This window comes from Aquila chrysaetos, chromosome 13 (assembly GCF_900496995.4).
Source record: "Aquila chrysaetos chrysaetos chromosome 13, bAquChr1.4, whole genome shotgun sequence".
In the NCBI taxonomy this organism is placed as follows: Eukaryota; Metazoa; Chordata; class Aves; order Accipitriformes; family Accipitridae; genus Aquila; species Aquila chrysaetos.
This window is the reverse complement of record NC_044016.1, coordinates 2,849,618-2,871,336: the sequence shown is the minus strand read 5'-3', so window position 1 is coordinate 2,871,336 and position 21,719 is coordinate 2,849,618. Positions and strand designations below refer to the sequence as shown.

Sequence of the window (21,719 nt, the reverse complement as noted above, 5' to 3'; positions counted from 1 at the left end):
GTGAAGGAAAAATAACCTTGGCTACAGTGATTTTTGCAGAAAAAGTTGGTACACACTTGATCTTTTTTTTTTTTTCCTGAGAGAATTGGAATATTTATTGTACTTTAGTTAGATTGTAACTGACAACTGGAAAGAAGCAGAAACAGCTTTGATCACACATTAGCCTTTCTGACTTTGATATTGACTGTGCCCATTTATATCAAACCATGGCTGTCAAAACTCTGAAGTACATTTTAAAATATAAGTAAGCACAACTTAAGTATGCTTCTCCATAATTTACCTTTTTATAAAACCCATTACCTTTACTTTTAGGCAAAAATGAACATAACAGAAAAAAACATTTAAATATTCCATTTTACCCTTAAATCTTGTACATTGTGCTTAAGAATAAGCAGATTGGTAACTAGTTGGCACAGAAAGGAAAAGAATTTGGACTGTGACTTTATTTCAAGAATAAGCTCCTCTTAATTTACAGGTGTCTTCATCCCAGGCACAGCTGTTATAAAATACTAACAACTAAATCTCACATTCATATCCCTTCTTTTCCTTTTTTTTTTCCTAAATGAAAACACTGAATTATAACATTTTGCCTAGTTAAGGATAAAAAGAATAATGTTTAAAGATTTGTGATTGTTGATTGTTATTTAAATGATTTAAAATATTTTTATACTCATCATGGATCAAAAAGCACAATTTCTTGACACTGCTTATTCTTGGATGCTTCTACATAGACAGGAGTCAAGCAAGGAGCACTAAAATAGACATTTCATATTATTTTCAGAAATAGATGAATACAAAGCCTCTGCTGACTTTACTGGGTATAGGATTTGTCTCTGATTTTTTTCTGACTTACACAATAGATGACACATAAGGCCTACGCTTATTTTCCTGTATATTCCTAAACTATTTCACAAAATACTTGCAAAACCACACTTTTTCTGATTTGTATTTCTTCATTACTATGTCATGTAATTCTTGGTCCCAGTTTAGCCTTGTAAAGTTTTCTCACTACAGTGTAATAGTTCCTGATGACTTTTTAGACCTTCTGAAGAGCCACCAGTTCAGCTGCACCAGGTTTCATCCAGAATTTAAGATTCCTGATGTTCTCAATGGTATGGGCCATAGGACAGAGCACTTAGCATATTAACTGTAGCAAGGTCATATAAAGTGAATACGTGTCTTAAGATTTCAATGCTCTAGGACTGTTTAAAAGGGGTAAACAGCACACATTAACAGTTGTTTGAATCCTTCTTATAAACAAAATTTCTTTTAAAGGAAAAAAGACCCTGAATTTTTCAGACTGAAATTGAAGACAATATTGTAAATGTTCTTTAAATGTTGAGTTAGGTCTGATATTCGTTATCTGCAAGAAACTACTCTGAATACTAATTATCAGGGAACCTATAAAAATTTCCCTATAAAATCAGCATTTTTTTCAGATATACTTTTTCAGGATTCCTGAGCTTAAAGTAAGATTTTAAAAATTACCACATACTTATTCCAATAAAGATTTTGTTGGGAACAAAAGTACTCAACTGTCTTAGATACCACTTATGTTTGAGACAGTTTGCATAAGTTTAACATGGCATTTTATTAAAAGTAAATTTTCAGCAACTCTTTCAGCTTCTTCATGTGTTTCTTACCCAAAAGACCAATATGTGTTTCTGTCCTGCAAACAAGGCCTTTTTCTGCATTCTGAATCAAAACTTTTCACGCTACATTTCAGCTGCTTCTAAACCTATTACTTTCTGAGACATATATTTATGGTGGCTAAATGAAACTGAAGATAACTGTGACATCTGCAGTAGTGAGTTTTAGTTTTACTTTTTCATTGTTCACTTGCAACTTTCAGGGAATTTCACTTTGCAGTTATGGCTGCTCAAGCATCTGCATGCCAACAATATATACAGTCAAGCACCTTTTGCTATCTGTTATTTCCAAGCCGTTGCTTGCTCTGTCTCTTGCATGCCTGTATAAAACTAAAACAGCATGACTTTTAAAACTGAGTAGATGGAATTGATTTCACCATTGAAAGAATCTCTCAAATGCTCTATTGCCACTTGTTATCTCTTAAGGATTGTGCTCAGTGTCAGTGAATGACAAAATTTTGTTACTGAAAACAAAACAAGTAAGCTTCTTGACCAGAGATGCTACTTGCACTTTCTTAAGGTGCAATCTGTATCTTGGTTTATGTAATTTTAGGAAGTCAAGAATCCACGTTGTAGTCTTTTCTAGCTAGTGCTACTCTTATTCATAGCTGATTAGCTTGTCAACTGACTTCCTAAGTGTCTTCTACCGCCTGCAAAACGTTAGCTGGAGATGCAAGAGTATTTCTTCCCCTGAAAGCCCACGGTATACATTGTTCCCTCCTAAGAACCAGCATACTTGCTTTCAAGCTACTGAAACGTTACATGGCAAAAACTGCACGGACAATCAAAGTATAGCAGTAACCACAACACAAATTCAACAGGTAATTTTCACCTATACTCAACAACTATAGTGCTTAAATTTTGGTAAAACTAGAATTCCTTAGATGGTAGTGAGCATACTACCTATGCTTGTTACTCTTCATTTCTGATCCGATTTCCACAAGTCACACGTAAACAGTTCATGGCATGTGAGTGAAAGATGAAATTGTTGACTTACCTATTTGGTCTTTCTCTTCCAGACAGATTTTACTATTAGTGAGAAAAGACTTAATGTGCAGAGACAGAGAGGAACTTTTCACTAATGAAATGTTATTTCTACATACATGCGCTTCACTCCTTGGAGGAAAATCTCACAGAATATAGAATGAATGAGAAATAATACCAAAGAATTAGTACAAGCTACATTAACCACAGCTCCCTTTTTTCTGTAATAGCTTTTTCTCATTCCATGTCTTGGTCTTCATCTTGTGTCTTGTTGCTTCAAGACTGCCTAGACAAATAAGTGCTGCAGAATTCTTTGCACACTTCCCAAAGGGGACTGCATCTCAGAAAGCCAATCTTGATGTCTCAACAGAGTAATATCTCCTTTGAAGTGACTTGTCTGATGGATTGAGGCCTAGAAATCAGCTGGAAGGGAGCATAAGTTAACCTCTTGACATGTCATCCAAAAAAGAAATGTGCTTGGATGGAAATTTTAACAACTACCTGAATATAATTTGTTAAAGTCATTGTCAAGAAGAGATAATAAGGAAGCAGTTATGTGGTTCCAGTAATAAGCTACTGAGTGCTTAAAATGTTATGAAAGATGTTTCATGCATTTTAATAGACACAAATGCAAAATGTGCTAGATACAGAGTAAGTGTTTTTAATATAAGAAACTGCTCATCAGTGACATGCACTGGGTAGATGTTTTTAACACTATTAGCTTTTCAAAAAAGGCACATTGAAAAATGAATTACTGTTCTTATAACATTAATGGAGAATAATATTGTAGCTAAGTGCTTGCTAGACTTCTTCATCAAGGCTGACCTTATGAAATGATGACTTGCTGCAGAGAAGTGAAGCAATGATAAAGTAGCCCACCTTTTTGAAACAGTCATACAGCTAAAACTAATACATACTTACACAATATTTTCTGCAGATGCAATAAAGGAGGGGCCATCAAAATGCCACAGATGGCTCAGAAACCAGATTCTGTGAACTTACATTTATGCAGAGAACTCTACTTCTGCATTAGAGTGCTACAAATGGAAAAAACAAAGGCTCTACGCCCATGTACCCTTCACTACTGTCTGTAATCAGATCCCACTGATCTTAATGCTTAGGGAGCAAGATAACTGCTTACCAGGGATTTATTCCAGACTTCCAGCAGTACAAATGTATAAATGTATCAAAATAATTTTAATTTAAGAAAAATTTTAGTTTGGTACCCCTTTTTTCCCCCTCCTTTTTTTCTTTCTTTCTTTGATTGAAGAGGAGATAGTGAATCTCTCCCTAAGCAGCTTGGTTCTCCTAATCACACCAAACTGAAAAATAGGATCTAATCTAACCCTCACTGACGTTGGTTGCACTTTTTTATAACGTAGAAGTATTATATTCAAAACATCTATTAATGAGAGGGACAGACACAAACTTGGCAATTCACCTCAACATATGTTAGACCTATTGCAATGCTCACTGGCTGTGTTAGTGAGAACCAGACATCCTTTTCAAAGTTCGCTCTCTCAATTCTATATTTCCCCTCTCCCTTATCTCTTACCCGTGTATATCCATTTTATTAAAAAAAATCCAAACGCTTATTATGTGAATTCTTTACAAGTATATATTAGGACAGAATGATGGCTGTGAGCGTGTGACATATTGATCAGAAAAGCAGTATCTACCTGCAGAGAGATGGCAATTTGTTTGGTTTTCCTTGAAAAGCTCTGGAGATAAGCACAGCAGCATTGATTCAGTAAGGCATCATATTCAGAAAAAGTCCTACGCATGTTCTTAATATACTTAAATACTTTCTGAACAGAACTATTAATGATTTTAGTATCTTGTCAGATTCATTTGGAAAAAAACCCCTAAGTTTCCATCACCTGAAAAAAACTCTTCAAACTATAATGCTATAATAGAAAGGCTGCAGCATTTCCATTTATAAGAACTTCTAAATGTTTTCCACAAAAGTATTAACAAATGAGGAACACAACAGCATTATTTCTTAGAAACAGGGAGACCTAAGAAACAAATGAGGAATAACGTGAAAAGCAAATAAAGGTACTTATACATGAAGTCTGAGAATATTTCCAATCTGAGTATAAATTTAGAGCCATTATCAACTGAGCAGTGCTGAGTTACTATTATTTTTTCTTAATACTGAACGCTAACAAAGATGTTCTTTATAAAAAGAACTACAGTCCAAGATTTCTTGCCAGAAAACTCTTGGTACTAAGACGAAAAAATTATTCACAATGCTTAGGGACATATGAAATAGCCAAATTAATTAATGGTTTACCCTAGTTTGACTGATTTTGTCAGTTAACTAAGAATGATTTTTTTTTTTTTTTTTTTTTTTTTTTTTTTTTTTGAGAATTTAGTGAAATATTGGCTTGCGTCATCTGCTGCCATCTGTGTGGTAATGCTCTTAATTTTCATAGAATCTGATTACAAAGTTTAGAATGACTGTATACAATGCAGCTGATGATAGATTTATATATTATTTTCACTAGCAATTTCCTGTTTGCTCTGAATACAGGGTATAAACTAGTGGCAAAATGATTAGCAAAAGAAGTTGCAAAATAAGAGGGGAAATGGTGAATAAGACAAAAGCTGCTATACTGAACGTTACACCTGAGTTCTGTATTGTCTTGCGTTCTGCCTTTGACAATGACCAGCAATTGATGTTTAGAGAGGAAAGGAACAATATTAAGGGACTTTCCCCTAATTATTTGCTACCAGCTTCCAGCAGTTAGTAGTTTACAGACTTTCGGACCTAAGGCTGCATGTAGATCATCAGCTTTAATACCAATGACAAACTTTTGTTCCATTAAAAATAATATCTGTTTGGGAACATGAGGATGGCCTTGCCAGGTGAGACAGCTAGCCCAGCACTGTACTTTCAACAGCAGCTAAGAAAAGCGGTGCCCCTGTATAGTAATTACTACTCTAACACAGCCACAGCATCCAGTGACTAACATATTGGAGACTACTGGAGCTACAGAAACTGCCTTCTCACAAAAAATCCTTGATGTATTTCAGTTTCATACTACTTATTAACTTCTCGATGCTTCTTATGGCTCTGTAATCATATCTTTATAAAAATACAGTCATATTCTCTCAAGTATCTTTTTTTTTTTTTTTTTTTTTTCCCCTAGCTTGCCTAGCTCCTGCATGTAGGAAAGCCAATCCATCCTTGGAATCCTCCCTGTTGCAGTGCACTGTATTTTTCCTATTTAAGTTCATCATAAGAAACAGGAACTAAAAACCACATACAGCATTCAGGATGTGGATAAACAATGACTGCACAATAGCAAAATGCTGTTTTCTGGTCTGGTCTTGCTTCCTTTCCCCATAGCTACTAGCATCCTTTGGGATTTCTGGTCACCTCTGAGCACTGAACTGTTTTACAAGAGCTATTTACAATGACTGCGCAATTTCTTCAGCTCAGTGCTAACAGACTCCATTGCTGTGCTTGCATAATTAAGGTTACTTTTTCTGGTATGAATTACTTTGTACATATTGATATTTAATTCCACCTACCATTTTACTATCTTGTTATTCAGAGTTTAAAAACCTTTCAGAAAACCCTCATAAGCAGCATTTCATTTGATTTTCTTAAATAATCTCATTGCATCTGCAACTACTATCATCTCAGTGTTCCTCCTCTTCTCTCAATCATTTATGAATGTCAGTAGAGATTCCTGCGGGACCAGTTGGTAGCAGAGCTTTACCGTGAAACGACTGCCATTGCAGCCCAGTTCACTAACATGAATGACATTACGTAAGCTTTTATATACTTTTCTCCAGAAGAAAATAGTATTCAATTGCTTTGCTACTACTGATTAGACTAGCAGTCCTCAATATCCCCACAAGATTAGACTGTAACACCCACTTTCTGCCATGAAAAACATTATAAGAATAATTTAAATCACCAGTCCTGAAATGCAATTAAGTCATCTTGCTTCTCAAAAGCTAAATGAGAAAAACATAAGAGTACAATATGAGAAATTTAGGACCTGTTATACATAAAAAACTTACTTTCTACTGCTTCTTCCCATTAAAATAGTAGAAAGGCCTAGTCTACTTCTTCTGACAAGTCCTTTTATGAAAGATTGATAGGACCAGTATGAGCTAGACACACAAAACTCCCTTGCATATAAACCAGGATTTATTAATTCAGGACAATGTATTCTTATAGATCTAGCACATCCTGGAGGCTGCTTTGTCCCTGTTGGTAAAATGAGAGTTTACATGGCTTGCAGCAATCTTTGCTTTCCTACCCTCCAAGAGTCCTCTTGTCATATTTAATATTTTGGAGGATCTCCTGCTCCCCACTCCCCTTTAAGAGTTCAGGCTGAAGGTTCAGAGGGAACAACTTCAGTCAACTCCAGACCATGCCCTTAGACTCTGCTGGTAATACCTTGGCAGCATACCAACGGTCAGAGCAGCCGATATATAACCACACCATGGCCCTGACTCTTATAGCCCCACATATACACTAAATTGAAAATTATCCATACCTGGCTTTGTAAAATTGAACTATACAGTGAAATACTACAACTGGAAAGTCTACTACTTTTCAGCAATCTCAAAGAAGCTTCTGAAAACATTTATGTGGTAGCGCTAAAAAAGCAAGTCTTTATCTGAACGTTAACCTAATGATTTTTCACCACCAATTAGGGCAACTATCCTTATTGTATGAATTTTCAAATTCACTTAAATAACCATATGTTTAAGCTTTTACTGCTGCCATTTTTACTGTGTTTGGCTATTGCAGAGAACACCACTGTGTCTTGAGAAAGCCACAGATATAAAACTATTATATATTTGATTACTGAGGCCCCTGTTCAATCAGTTATATCTTTAAAGTACAGTAAGTAGAATGTGGGACTTTAAAAGATAAAAATAAGATGGATGAATAGAGTGAAAAGAAAGGAAAGAAGCATACACACAAAAAAGAAAAACATCTGCTTTCTAGTAAGAGAACTTGGAATGATATTTTATTGACAGTCTGCCAGAAGACTAATGGTAATTTTCCCCTCTGCTAGCTAAGAAAAAGCAAACACAGATGAGGTTTTATAAGCAGCAAGCAGAACGCAGGCACAGAAATAAACTTTATTGCTGTCCTTCACGTAGGCTGAAAGCACTGATGGAGCAAAGCCTTCAATCCCCACCAGCCGACCTTGAAAGTCTTGTCAGTAGGGAAAAAGTAAATATGATAGACCCTTAAATGGTCAGCTGGCAAATCTAAAGGACTTATTTTCGCTCTAATGAAGGTTTGAGCTTTTGTTTGCGATGTTAATATGATAATTCTCTCCTATGCCCCAGCTAAGCAGATTCAGGCCTGAGCTAGAGGGGAACTTATGGGGGCCTGACCACTGGTGTTGATAAGTGACACAGGCGCAAGACTCTTCTCAAGATTTCTTTGTAATTAGCTAGTTGATTCAAATTTTCCTATGTCCTTTTTTAGTTCAAGTTTCTAATTGTTTTTTCTCTTAACAACTATGACTGGATAAGGAAGGGGTAAAAATGACTGCCTTTTAGATAACTTGAGTATTTCCCTGCAAGATTTCTGTGTTTATCAAAGCATATATTTTGGCTGAGAAATCAGTACATCACAAGACTGATTTTTTTTTTTTATTGCCCACTAAGGGAGAGAGCCTACACTCAGAAGTCCAATATACCTTCACTGTCACCTTCTCAGAATCCTCTCCCAAGCCAAACTACATCCATATGAAATTTCACAGAAAGCCACAACACCAAACAGGTTGCAGACCTTCGTTATCTTATGTGAATGTTCAAAAAGCACAGCATCCCCTCAGCCGGCATCTCCTAATATGTATCTTCTTCTTGATGCCCAATGGATTTTCCTCAAGCTTGAAATTCCCTAAAACTGGGCCTCAGATATTTCCTAAGTTCAACTTACAGCTAGTTTTATGAACCAAATTCAGGAGAGAAGGAAAATAGCGATGATGTATTTAACTGAAGATGCAGACATTTACCCAGAAACCCTTCCAACATTTCCCTTCAGTTGTCTGAAATCTCTCTTCCTTAACTGATACAGAATAAGCATTCCACATCTCAAGAAGTGATGTTTCTCCCTTTATGTAAATAACATGTATTTTTCCAGGATGTTGTTGCTTAGATGTAGGCCAGATGAATTCACTTTGGGACAGCATAAGCCTGCATTGCTGAAAAAAGCAATCTGCTGTCTCTACCAGAGGTTGTTTTTCTACTGTCTCCGCACCATTCCTGCCTCCCCCCTTCTCCTGTTTTATTCTAAAGCAGGTGTCCATGTGTGTCTTGTGATAAAACTGCTCAGAAAACTGCAGCAAGTTAAAATTAACTGTTTTGTTAACGGGTCACTTTTTGAGTCAAATTCGCCACATGGACTCTTGAACGTTTGTGCTGGCAGCAAAGCAATAGGCAATGCAGGAGCAGGACCAGCAGACAGGAAGCGGGTTAGAACATGATTTTAAAGTAAATGAAAACCTTTTTAAGAGACAGATGAAATTCTGCAGCACAAACCCCAAAGAATAGTATACAGAGCATTTGAATAATGATCAGCAGGGGCCCTGCTGGTTCCCTTTGCATTCTCAGCTAAGTCACTCCTACCATGCAAGGACCAGAGATGACCTTCTCAGCAATGTGTTTGAGTGTTAACATCTATCAGCATCTGGGAAATGCCTACTGCGTATTTATGACTTATCACAAAAAAAAGCCAAGTCACAGCCCTTGCCCTAGGTGCTCCCAAGGAGCAGAAGCAGCTTACAAGTGAGAGGAAACAGGTACTAACTTTTCTCCAGAGCAGGTGGGCACGTAGACCGCAGGGAGAGGTGAATGGCTTTGCCATCACACCTCCAGTAAGCCAATTCATATGATGGGCTTACACGGCATAACCTGTGCGGCATCACTTCTTTTCACCCTATATTTAACAGAGAATGAGAAACCAGAAGGATCTCTCCTAACTGGCTTCTGTGGCTGTACAGAATAAATTATGGGCTGTCCCTTAACTACTTTAGTCCTCTTGATTATGTTTATACAGGCTATGCTGCTTTCAAACCTGAACTTTTTTTTCCTAGCCTAGCTGTTCTCAACCTCACTTCCCAACGGAGTGCCTGAAACAAGATAGAGGATGGTATTGGTGCAGATTCAGGACTTTAGCACTAAGGACTCCAGTGAGAGGCTCTGAGCAAAGAAGCAGTTTTTCTTTTTTGTACATATTTCAACCTTTTCCTTTGATTAGATTAAAATGATGGTTTCTATTAGCAACTAGTAGATTGTAATCAGAACCTGACTGAAAAGGGCCACGTATGTTTTCAGTTTTGTTGCACAGCAGCAGACCCTGTTCTTCAGGAAATTATGTGAAAAGGGGCTGAATGCGAAGGAATCCAATGACGCCATGTTCTAAATCTGCGAAGTATAGCCAAAGCTTTAAAAGAATTATTTATAATTATTTCCAACTTTATACCGCAAACAGAGGGGAGTCCCTGACTGAATTTGCAGTGAAAGTACCCTGCTGATTTGCTCTATGGTAAAGCTCTTTTACATATTTTTAGCAGGCTGTCAGCCATACTGAATGAGAAAAAGATCAAAACCACCTCACACAATTCATAAGCACTGTGTAAGAAAACAGGGCAAATACAAAGTCTTACATTTTGGGGGGAGCTACAATATTCTCCCATTTTAATGGTTTTCTACTGTCAACGACAACAAAAAAAGGAGCAAATAATATATTCTAATAAATCTTTTCACCAAATAGTGAGACATTAATACATGGAAAGTGATTAGTGATTTGCTCATCACAGTAGATTTTGCAATATCCATAACAGCACAGCTGAAGACTCTGGACTTTGCAACAAAATGCATTTTTACAAGCAGTAGCTTTCAAAAGGAGGTATAGTCTTCATTTAAGCTTTCTTGCTGCTTAAAAGCTATGTGCAAACTGAAAATATACTGTAATTGAGCACCGTTGCTGGTTCTTCAATACGTATAATTCTCCTGTTATTTACCAATAGTCTGACACAGCTCCTTGTCATGCTCTGGATTTGTAGGATACCTTGACAAGAAAAAATTCTTCAGTAACAGATGTGATATATTCCAAACAGAATAATTTAATTTAATCATCTGTAATGTGCACATCTGCAGAATAGCAAACTTTTAAAAGGGTGGACCTACAAAAGGAAAACAAATTAAGGACTATAGGGAAAAACAGAGAAATGAAACAGAGTAAGAAAATAAAATGAAAGGAAAAAAATAAAGGATATAGAGAATGGATGAAGAACTAGTAGACACAGAAGGAAGGGGTGCATGCAAATACAACAAGTGAAGCGGTGCTTCACTGGAAGGACAAACAGCAAAGCCTTAAAGACCAAGAAATTGTTCCTAAATTGGAAAGGTGGACACCCAGCTAGCAAAGCTGGTTGATACATTCCCTGGGGAATAGTATACATGTATCCCGCCACAGTGCTCCCTGCTTCCTAACATTCCGCTATTCTTATTCATTTCTTATGACAGTCCTATATTTGAGTATAACTTAATTCAGTGGGATTACTATATGAATTATTGCCTACAGAAGCAAAACTGTGTACCAGAGAACTGACCTAAATCACTCCCGCACCAATACGTGCCGCTAGTGGAGCAATCTTTCACAGCAGCATTCAAAAAAAGTACTATCCTGTATCTTTTCATATTGAACAAAAGGATCAGAGTCAGAAATGAGAGCCAGCTATATATCAGTTAACATTATTATTTGTATAATGTATCAATTAATAAAAAATCTATGGTCCTACTCTGCTGACTCATAAAAATATAGACAATTTATTGTCAGAAACGATAGCAACGCAAAAAAATCCACAAAAGATGAAATAGCATGTAAGACTGCACATGTCTGTGAAAAAAATATATAGCATATAAAAAAGCAGCCTCTAGAGTTAGAGGTGCCTGATATTTTTCAGATGCTAGTGTTCTGGAAGCATTAAAACTGGGGAAAAAAGGGAATTTAAATTTAGTCAAGATAGTAGCCCTTAACATTGCAGCAGTGAAAAATACAGAAATACAGCACACCCGTATTTGTTCACAAGCCATTCAAAAACTGTTATTGATCTGTCATGTAAATTCTATGGGATGAAGTTCTGTCTTTAAGAAATACTACCATTCAATTCAATAGGATTCACCGATGTTTATAATTTATGCTTTACAGTCTGCAATTAAGGTAACAATTACTTCCCTCTCTGAATGGGAGAAATGTATTTATTTTATTTTTTTAGCATTTCTCCCTTGGCAATTTTTAAGGATTAGCTTATCAATTTTGTATATAATGTATAAGAGCTGTATAGCAACCAACTTACAGTTCTTTTTACAGAACGACTAGTGCCAAGAAATGCTGCACATTCATGTTATTTGAACCAACATCGTTCACCTCAGTCTTATTTTTAAATGAATTCTGCAGTCTATGAAAACTAATACTGAAACCGTAGTAGCCATTTCTGTTCATAACCGAAGTTTTCCCCTTTCTCCTGATGTCAGCCTCAACATTGACCTATATGTAACTGCAGTTTAAAAGGACCATTTATTTCACTGCCTGAAAGACAATTTTGTTTTGTAAACTTGCAGGTCTGAAGAACACAGTGAAGCGATTTAAGGATGTACAAAACCAACATTTCAGCAATGGTATTTTCTGATTGACGTGAGACAGAATTTCTAGTGGTGTAAGGTTTTATAGAGATACCAATCTTCTAACCTAGCAACAAAATAAGAATAGTTTGACTTTAGTATGCCATGCAGTTCCATAAAAATGGCATGAAGTGAACGGTCTCCATAATATTTTTAATGAGACACAAGCTCAGTAGCAACCTGACATCTGATTAACATTTTAAAATTTTTAAAAAGTCTTTATTTCAAACAAGGAAGACCACAAAATGCCACCTCTTCTGCAACACAAGACATTGGCTAAAGGTGAAGGCATGACAAAGCGTAGACCAAATTGCTACCAAAATTTCAGCTCTGACCAGCCAACAGTTAGTCATTTGCTCTGCAGTGAGTAGAAGACAGTTTTTAGGCTGCACTCAGGGAAAAATGGGAGAAGGAGGTGCAATATTTTATTCACTAGGTTTTAATTCACTGTAGGAAATAAGGTGCTTACATTCATATTTTCCTTTTCTTCTCTCAAGCAAAACACCAATTGTTATTTATGTTTGGTTCTAAATTTTTTTAAAAGCTCTCTCTCCAAGTTCAAACCAGATATCTTCCTCCTAGCCTTAACTGTGTTACTAGTTTAGCTATAATAAATAGTATTTCAGTCCCAACAGTGAAATTATATTAAGACGACTAATTTCTAAGCAACAGAAATGGGAAAAATCTGAAAAAAGTTTCTCAAACATGAAACCCAGACTTACTTCTATCAACATGAAGTCAGGACTGATATACATCCAGCTCTCAGCAGACCCAAAAAGATAGGCACTGAACTATTACAGTGTTTAGCCAATTAAGACTCAAGTTCTGGATGCTGTTGCTTTGAAATTAATTGTGTTCCACTAAAATCCATTACATTGTCTAATAAGCAAGCATTTTTTAAGGACTGCTTAGAGCAATAATTCTTCATAATCTAAAAATTAAAACAGAAATTGCTCATGAAACATTATCTGCTTGTTGAAAATCTACAGCGAGTGCTGGTAAGAAAGCATTGTAGTACTTACCGTACCGAAAGCTCACAAAAACCTGTTCAGTACACAAACACCAAAGGGAGGTGGAACTAATCATGAAAGTTCATTTCTAATAACAAAAAGGCTACAAACAAACTGTAAAGAAAAATAACTTACGAGTATTTGATACCAAGGATATTTTGTACAGAGGTTATGCTGCTTCTGTACGAGACCAAGAATTTGTAACTGCTAATTCAATTCAGTACATATATTTCTCCTGTTTACAGTCCTCTAATTGGAGGCTTATTACTTTGTATTTGCACATTCTCTTTTGATCCAAAACTTGCTTAAGAATAGAAACTAGAAATTCTTTTAATTTATTTTTAGGACACCTCATTTTGTCCAAAAATAGATTAAAAAACCAAAACACCTATTGTATTTTGGCTTTATTACTCTTTTTTTTTTTTTTTTTTTTTTTTTCCTATGCTAGTAATTCCTTTTTCAGAGGGGTTTTCTAATTTTATTAAGGAAGTTAAGAAAAAAAGCAATGTTGCTTTTCCTAGGGAAAAAGGAATTTACCAGCAGCAGGCAAACTCATTACTTTTCTGCTCAAAAAGCTGCTTGTCTTATACTTGGAAATCTTTTTCTAATTGGGACTTTGTCAGGGGAAAAAAAATAGTGTCCTGTGACAGACCAACAAAATGTTTCTGAGATTTTTCATGACCTTATGCATTTTGGCAACAGAGAACGGACATTTTTGTCAAGTGGAAACATTTGTTTTGATAACTGAACAATTTTATTTATTTATTTATTTAATATGAGGAAGCTATCTTTACACCTTCGTACCTACAAGCATTTCCTTTACTGTATTGAAAAGCCTGTCTGGTTTTAAGTATGGTTTAGATTAAAAACCTGCCCCAAGAAAATTTTGCTTTTTATTACAAATGCTGTATTTTTGTCTTGTAAAGTTATTCATTGAAAAAAAAAAAAAAATCTATTAGCAGACGACACATTATAAATAACCGCACTTCCCTATTTTGCTCTATGGACTATAAAACTATTATGGGATATTATGTTAATGTCTTTTGGGAAACTATTAACAACTACAAATTCTACCTACGCAGTTTGTTGTTTAGCTTTGTTTCTATTTGCCTAAAGCCAGTCCTCTGGCCTGCAAAACCTGTTAGGAAGGGAAAGAAAAAACAACCCAAAACTCAAATCTACCATACTTACTATCAATAATTTTGTTGACACCATTCAGGAATTCCATAGACTCAAAATAAAATCACAGTCCTTTTTCTCCTTTCAGAATATAGCCTCTTAATCCAAATAATATCAGAGAAGTTAAAATTTAGTCCATTCATCTGGCAAATGTTTCCCTCTGTTTCATAAACATGCATATCACAGAGAAAAATTGTTCAATTTAAGGTTCCTTACATGATTAGAGTGTAAAAAATCATCATAGAAATATGGTTATTCTCAGACTTGATAATATCTTATATTGTACTTAAAATGTAATGTATTACGTTTCCATAAAACAAAGATTTAGCAAAACCAATTGTGTTATAAGCAGCCAGTAAATACAGTTAATTGTCTAGGAGGATTATAAAATAGAAAAGCTTGTACTACGGACAATTATGTTCCAGCAGTCTCACCACAAGTTGGACGTAAAATGTCAAGAAAACTAGGAGGACACAGGGCAAAATATGTGACAGCTTATCAGAAATACTGGTTCAAAAATTCTATGGCTACTGTAAGTAAAGTAGCCCGTCTAGAATAATACAGTACTACAGGTACCATTTCCTCTATGTATGTTTACAACCTGTAGAATACTTCCTTTTTTAACATTCTAGTTAAAAGTTATATCCTATAGGAAAGACAAAAAATGCACACTAGAGTATATGATGACTTTTTACACAATGATAACTAATCATCACATTTCATTAATAAATTATCAAGTGCTTGCAAGCTGTCCACAATCTTTTTCATCTAGTTTGCATATTTTATAATGGTGGAATAACATTTTAAAAAGTTTGAATAGGCACTTACTGGAATTACAGTTAATCCTGATACAGTCTAGATGGGGAAGAATAGATGAAAAATGAAAATTTATCCTTCAAGGTAATAGCTGCAGACATCCAATAAAATCACAGTCCACCCTTCCGGGGACAGACACATGCAAATATGGCCACTCCATATCATCAGTCTTTACATACTGTTATAACCCAGATATACTGCGATAAATCTTTATAAATAGAAACGACAAATAGGGTAAAAATGGCCAATTTCAAACAAAGCTACATGGTGACAAATCTAAGTGAAAAATCAGGATTAAATGTCAAAGATGCTTAACTGAGGCAGGCTGCAACTTTCTCCCCATCTGTGAAAGAACAGGTAATTTCTCTCAATGCAATTAGAAAGTGCTCCGTCACAATGGGTCATAGAGCAAGCCAGGCCACAATCAGACATCTTGGACGACTTGTGTATAGTATACCTCAAAGGCTGATCTTCCAAAACTAAGTATTAAAACACACAAAGCTCATTACCCAGGCCTATAAATAAGGTTTTGTGGGTTTACATTTTCTCAATGCATAGACTTAAGAAATGAACAGTGACTACATTTAAAGCTATATTAATATAGAGAAAATAATCACATATTTATAAACGCTGATAATTAGATAATCCTGTCTATTTTCAGATTATTTCCTTGCTTGACAAAAAAAAAAGGAGGGGTGTTGGAGGAAGAAAGAATATTGCTAGGACATGGATTTATTTACTTTCTTGAACTGTAGAAGTAGGCAAAAACTGACAGAGGATGGTGTTTTGTATATAAAGAGAAAGACGTGATCTGTAGCAGGACTACTGCTAGGCTACCTGCATTTTTACCATTAAAAAAAAAAAAATAAAAAATTCTACACCACGCTACCTGGTTTGTACAGCTACTCCTGGTTTATACCTTTGAGGAACATATATACCATCAAACCTAGATTTTGTTTCCATATAGCTGAGTTTGTCATGTGTCGTCAACCGCATCAGAAAAGTGGTTGCAAACAGCCAAGGACCAGCACCCGCACATCCCCTTTTACAGAAAGGGCTCCAGAGGAGGGGGGGGCTCCGCGCCGCCACCGGGCGCTGGGTGGGGGGCCCACAGCCCTCAGGGGTCCCGGCTCGGCACTAGAGGGGACTGGCAGAGAAGAGCAAACAAGGAAACCCTTCGCTCCTCCTTCGCCCTGCCGAAACCTAAACACCAGGACAGCATGTCAGTCAGCAGCACTTTTAGGAAGCGGGGGGGTTAGGTGATTACTTTTTTTTTTTTCCCCCCCCCTTCCCATGCTTTCTGGAAATCATTTTATCTGCAATTAAAACAATAAGGTACTTAATTCCCTTTAAAAATAGCATTCCACTGAATGGGAATGACTGCACTGAACGTGCATTTTCCTAAGTATACTTCTGTTCTCTTTCAGGTCCTGACTTATTCATAAGCGCAGCAGAAGCACCTGTATTTATTTACTTTTTTTTTTAAACTAGAGAAAACCATAACCTAACATTTTGTCCATCATATTTCAAACCAGGAAACCAATTTTTTTTTCTGTAAAAGGGCTTGTGCCTCCTGTGTTCACACGGCTGTTTGCTGAGGGCCGCAGTCTTTGGGCATTGAAGGGTTGTGTTATCGTTCGATACTACAAAAATACCACTACAGAATCGTTTAAAAAAGAGGAGATGGATTTACTATAGATTTGACACCTAAAAAAAGGAGACCACGAAATCCATCAGTGGGAATATCTAACTGCAACATTTTCCGTGTTAAAACTAGAAATTCTTTGATACATTTGCATGTTATACATTAATTGGTGGAGGTAAAACTGAACTGACCTACATACACGTTGTTTCTGCTTCCACATTTAAATTGTGAAATTGCTGCTGTGAAGAAGTTGTGGAGGGAGACCAATATTCCACAACGAAGAATAACAATTTAGCCCCAAAATACCACTGATGAACTAGTCTTCTCTTTTTAGAATACACAACAGTACAAAAATATAGTGATGGATTATGTTAAGACTATATAAAGAATACAAAAATGCAAAAGAAAACAAAATAAAGTATAATAATGGGCATGTATTTGTGTGTGTATGTACATACGCAAATGTTGCATTGACATGTGTTTATATATCATTTCAGTTTACTTTTGATGTTAAAACAGGCCGTTTCGTAAATGTTTGCAAGCAAAAAGAAAAATGTAAAGAAAATGTTAATTTCTTGGAGGAAAGGTTTGTTACCTAGGTTGACCGTTAGTTTAACCCGTCCTGCATCCAACTCTAAACGAAGGGTATCTGCAGATTCCCTAGAAGTAGTTGCCATTAAAATGCCGTAAGCTCGCTGAGACCTGAACCGTAAAGAAACATCTTCGGCCTCTGTATGCATCACAACAGGGAGCTGTATTTTCATAAACATACTTCCATCATAGCTTAAAATTGTTGCCTCTGAAAATATAAAGGAGAAAACCAGTTATTAAAGAATTATATTGTATTTACTGAAACTGCTCAAAGAGAAGATGATAAATGTATATTCACTCCGTGTGACACAAATATTGCATGTTACATATCACTGTTATTACTGGGAAACATAAGCAAAGTTAGGTTTGGGGTTTTTTTTGTTAGGTTTTGGGTTTTTTTGTTTGGTGGTTTTTTTTTTTTTTTTAAAGTGGCATATTTTGGTGGTTTTTAAAGAAACTAAATTGCTCTTTAATGAACCAGCTATTCATGTATGCATCTTCAAGCAGATGGGCAAAATCAGATGTAAAGAAATCCTTGCAAGACTAGGCCTGTGCTACTCAAAATAGGTCAAAGACAGTAAAAGATATTCAGGTAAACCTCACAGCCTATTAAAGGGTCATGTCTGACTATCATCCACCTAGATAATTACCTTAGGACACTTCATGTATAAACCTATCAGTACTGCTACTATCACAGTTACAATTATCATCCAGTTAACAAAAAAACCACCTGAAACAGGTAAATATCCCCAGCACGGTTTGGACGGAGCGCAGATTGTTTCGTGACCACAATGACCGCGGTGTGATAGAATCAAAATCGCACGTACGAACATTATGACAGCCTCAACAAAAGGATCGAGACTGGACTTGGCATATTGAGGGTAAGATCTTAAAACCCCTGAGACAAGCAAGTAACTGTCACTTTCAGACATTACAGGAAACCCTCCCAGCAAGAGGCTCTGGCACAGAGCGGTCACAGTTGGTTAGACCCCAGAGCAACCAGCCGCAAGTCTTCTTTTCCCAGCCTCCAGGCCGGTAACGAGAAAGGTAGCAGAAAAACTGCATTTCTGCTCACAGTTCCTAGAAAGCAAAGGACACATCTGTTTCTGAAACATATTAGGAAGTCCTTTTTTGCAGGACGATCAAACATTGTGGCCAGTTCACCACCACAGGCTTCGGAAAGGGCGCTCAGACTCGCTGACAGTGGCACATCGCGGTGGAAGAAGCAGTGAATGAGCAACATCTTTTACCCCAAGCCAACAGTCAGTGGGCAGACCCCCAGGAATTTCAGTAGGCTCCCCAGTAACATCCAAAACTAACTGCATAAGTAAAACCGCTACCTGGATGGCAAAATATAGTATCTGAATGTGCCCCACTTTATGCACATCTATTTGTTTACCTACCGCTAATTCAGTAAAGATCTTCTAACTTCTTCCATGTGTCTCCAACATTCTTTAACCCACCCCAAAACTCTCAGTCTTAGAAATTGAAGCGTTAGATGATGAGGTCTAAACAGGTTGCTACAGAATCTTTCTTAGAAAAAGATACAATCCTGAGGGCTCCTCAACTCACTGAAAAAAATACCAGTTACCTACCCAATAACAGGCCAAATGAGCAACAAGCAGAAAGAGACGACAGCAGAGAACACCTACAGGAACCTGCTCTATGCTTCAATTTGCTGCAGTATAAGAGAGACACTTATCTACAGCAAAGGTGCATTGTGGTCCCACACACAATAATATTTTCAAGGACTGATACTACTGATACTATGTTTGATCAGTATCATAACTAAAACTGTTAGAATATTTTTTTAAGCATCAATACTTATGACAGTTTGTCAAAACCATTTCCATTGCGTATCTTGTATACTGTTAAAGATAGGTAAGCTCTTCAAGACTTCCAGCCTACATGGTCCACGGAAGGACAAAATGTTCCACTAATTCTGTGAGCATATTGGAGGCAAAAATGATGGATGGTATGTTCATTAATAATTCCAGACTTCCCCAATACAAATTTGAAGAAAACAGTTTGATGGTGGAAAAAAGGAATTACTACTACTAAAAATGGTGTGAAAGTCATTAGACATAACAGGTTAGAAGAATACATTTATAGGTTTGATGATTTCTAACTATGCAGGTAATAATCATTTTTATATATATATATATATATAAAAAATATATTCTAAACCTAAATTTTTTCTGTGAAGCAGATTAAATACTTAATTCTCACCAGCCTGATAAGAAATTTGAAGTCAAAGAGTTTTCAGTGGCAGGTGATTTGGTTTTTGATTGTTTGGTTTTGTTGGGTTTTGGGGGTTGTTTTTTTGGGGGGGCGGGCGGGTAGGGGGGGAAGCAGGGGATTACAATTCATTCCTGTATCTAGCTGCCTAGTCTGTGCATGAAAAGCTCCCAAGTTCTTATCAAGTAAACACAATTTAGGTAATTAAAGAAGTCCGGCATAAAAGTTTAAGTCACATGCTAATGTAGGAGAAAATAAAAGGTATTTCATATTATCTATTTAAAAAGACATATTAAAAGTATTCAGGGTTTTCATAAACTGAGCAAAATCAGATGTTATAGGATGAACAGCATTCAACAACCCTAGAGGTCTGTTGCTAATAAATTATCTTATCATAATGTAAAAGAAAGTTGTCAGAATCAGCACTAGTACTGTTTGCTGGCTTTCCTATAATTATTCACTCTTTTAGAAAATTAGAGAAAAAGAAGAGAAGGAACTGCCTTAATTTAATCAGAGATGACCTGTGAGTATTTAATATCATGGTGAACAGACCTGATGTGATTAGATACTCAATCCTCCTAAACCATACTGTGCCAGTTATTTTGGAAACAGATGTTCCAAGAACAGACCAAGGAGACTGAACAGAAGATCAAATGACTTAAAAGCTCCAGGGCAATGAGAAAACCCCCTCATGTCAACTACCTCCTTTCAGTATGGGGAGCTCCAAGTCACAGGCTTTCTAAATACAAAGGTATCACAGAAAAAAAAAAAAAACCAAACAACAAAAAAAACCCAAAAACCCAAACAACAACAACAACAAAACCAAACCACAAAACTGGCAGGAAGCAGGAATGATTTGATCAAAGAAGATTTAGCACTGTCCTGAGAGCTGTAACCAAAGATCAGAGGCGCTACTTATTTCTAAAAGAAAAAATACAACTATGTTCACTTTACTCGCTTGAAGTGAGTCTGCTGGTACAAGTGTTGTTAGGAAAACCTTTTGTTGTTAAACCATTATTAAATGATTGCTACATTAAGAAGGTTGAATAATATTTTGTCAATATTGTGTTCCTGTCTGAGGACGGCAAGCTGGATTTTGCCATTTGAATCATCTATTCCACTCAGCATCTCTTCCACTTGACTCAGCACTGCTCTCAGCTCTGTAAATGTCTATGTTCTGTTGGTCTTGGCTGGACAGAAGGCATCTAGTAGTACATGTACAAGACCTTTGACAGCACAAAGAGTTCCCTCTTCCCTTACTGATGTCTTTCGTGTAATTCTTTGTGGCAATGACTTATGACCCTGTCATTATGCTTGGTGGCATACACTAACAGAGAACTTTGTTTTCCAGACAGTAGGAAAAACCAGTTCTCAAGATGAAATAAGAAGGTGTTGCTTTGACTTTCTTAGACCTAGAGATTGTTTCAGTTGTTTAATGGAATTGTTTCCAACCTGCAGTTACTTTAGCTGTCCAGAATGGATTGTTAATTTGCCAGGCCTGGTCAGTAAGACGGTAATCTGAACAAGGAGAGGCAGTGGGGCTTACACCAGTTATGCAACCCTCAAAAGAACATTCTGGATAAAAGTATATATTAATTTTTGCCCCTAACTTTTACTTTTTTTTACTTTGGACCAACTAGTTCCAAAGGGGTACGTGTCTCATCCATCTTTGAGATCTACACTGCTAACTGTTATCACATAACTGTTGGCAGACTATCTTTTTTCTCTTGTTCAGCTTCTTAATTATTAGATTAAATGCTAATAGACCATAAGCTTAGCTCAGAATATGCTATTCATTAAAAGAATCAGAGTCTCCATGGCAGGGAATGATAACTTTACTACCACTTCAGTGTTGGAAGCATAGCATTGAAAAGAAAAATAGCAGAAAACCGTTATAAAACATTACTGACAATTTTTTTGTAGCAGCAAAGA

At 36.3% G+C, this 21,719-nt stretch overlaps 1 protein-coding gene across 28 annotated transcripts in view; it reads right to left on the bottom strand.

The window, feature by feature from the left end:
• The window catches only part of NRXN1 (neurexin 1), a 724,516-nt gene that overhangs the window by 391,220 nt on the left and 311,577 nt on the right, over positions 1 to 21,719 (bottom strand). For 18 of the 28 annotated variants that reach the window (XM_030035075.2, XM_030035076.2, XM_030035093.2 and 15 more), the window contains 2 exons: positions 17,554 to 17,757; positions 15,326 to 15,352 (listed from right to left, as the gene is read on the bottom strand). In XM_030035075.2, coding sequence (XP_029890935.1) covers positions 15,326 to 15,352; positions 17,554 to 17,757 — 231 coding nt within the window. The remainder of the gene's footprint in view (positions 1 to 15,325; positions 15,353 to 17,553; positions 17,758 to 21,719) is intronic. The other 10 variants (XM_030035082.2, XM_030035088.2, XM_030035097.2 and 7 more) reach the window with 1 other exon arrangement.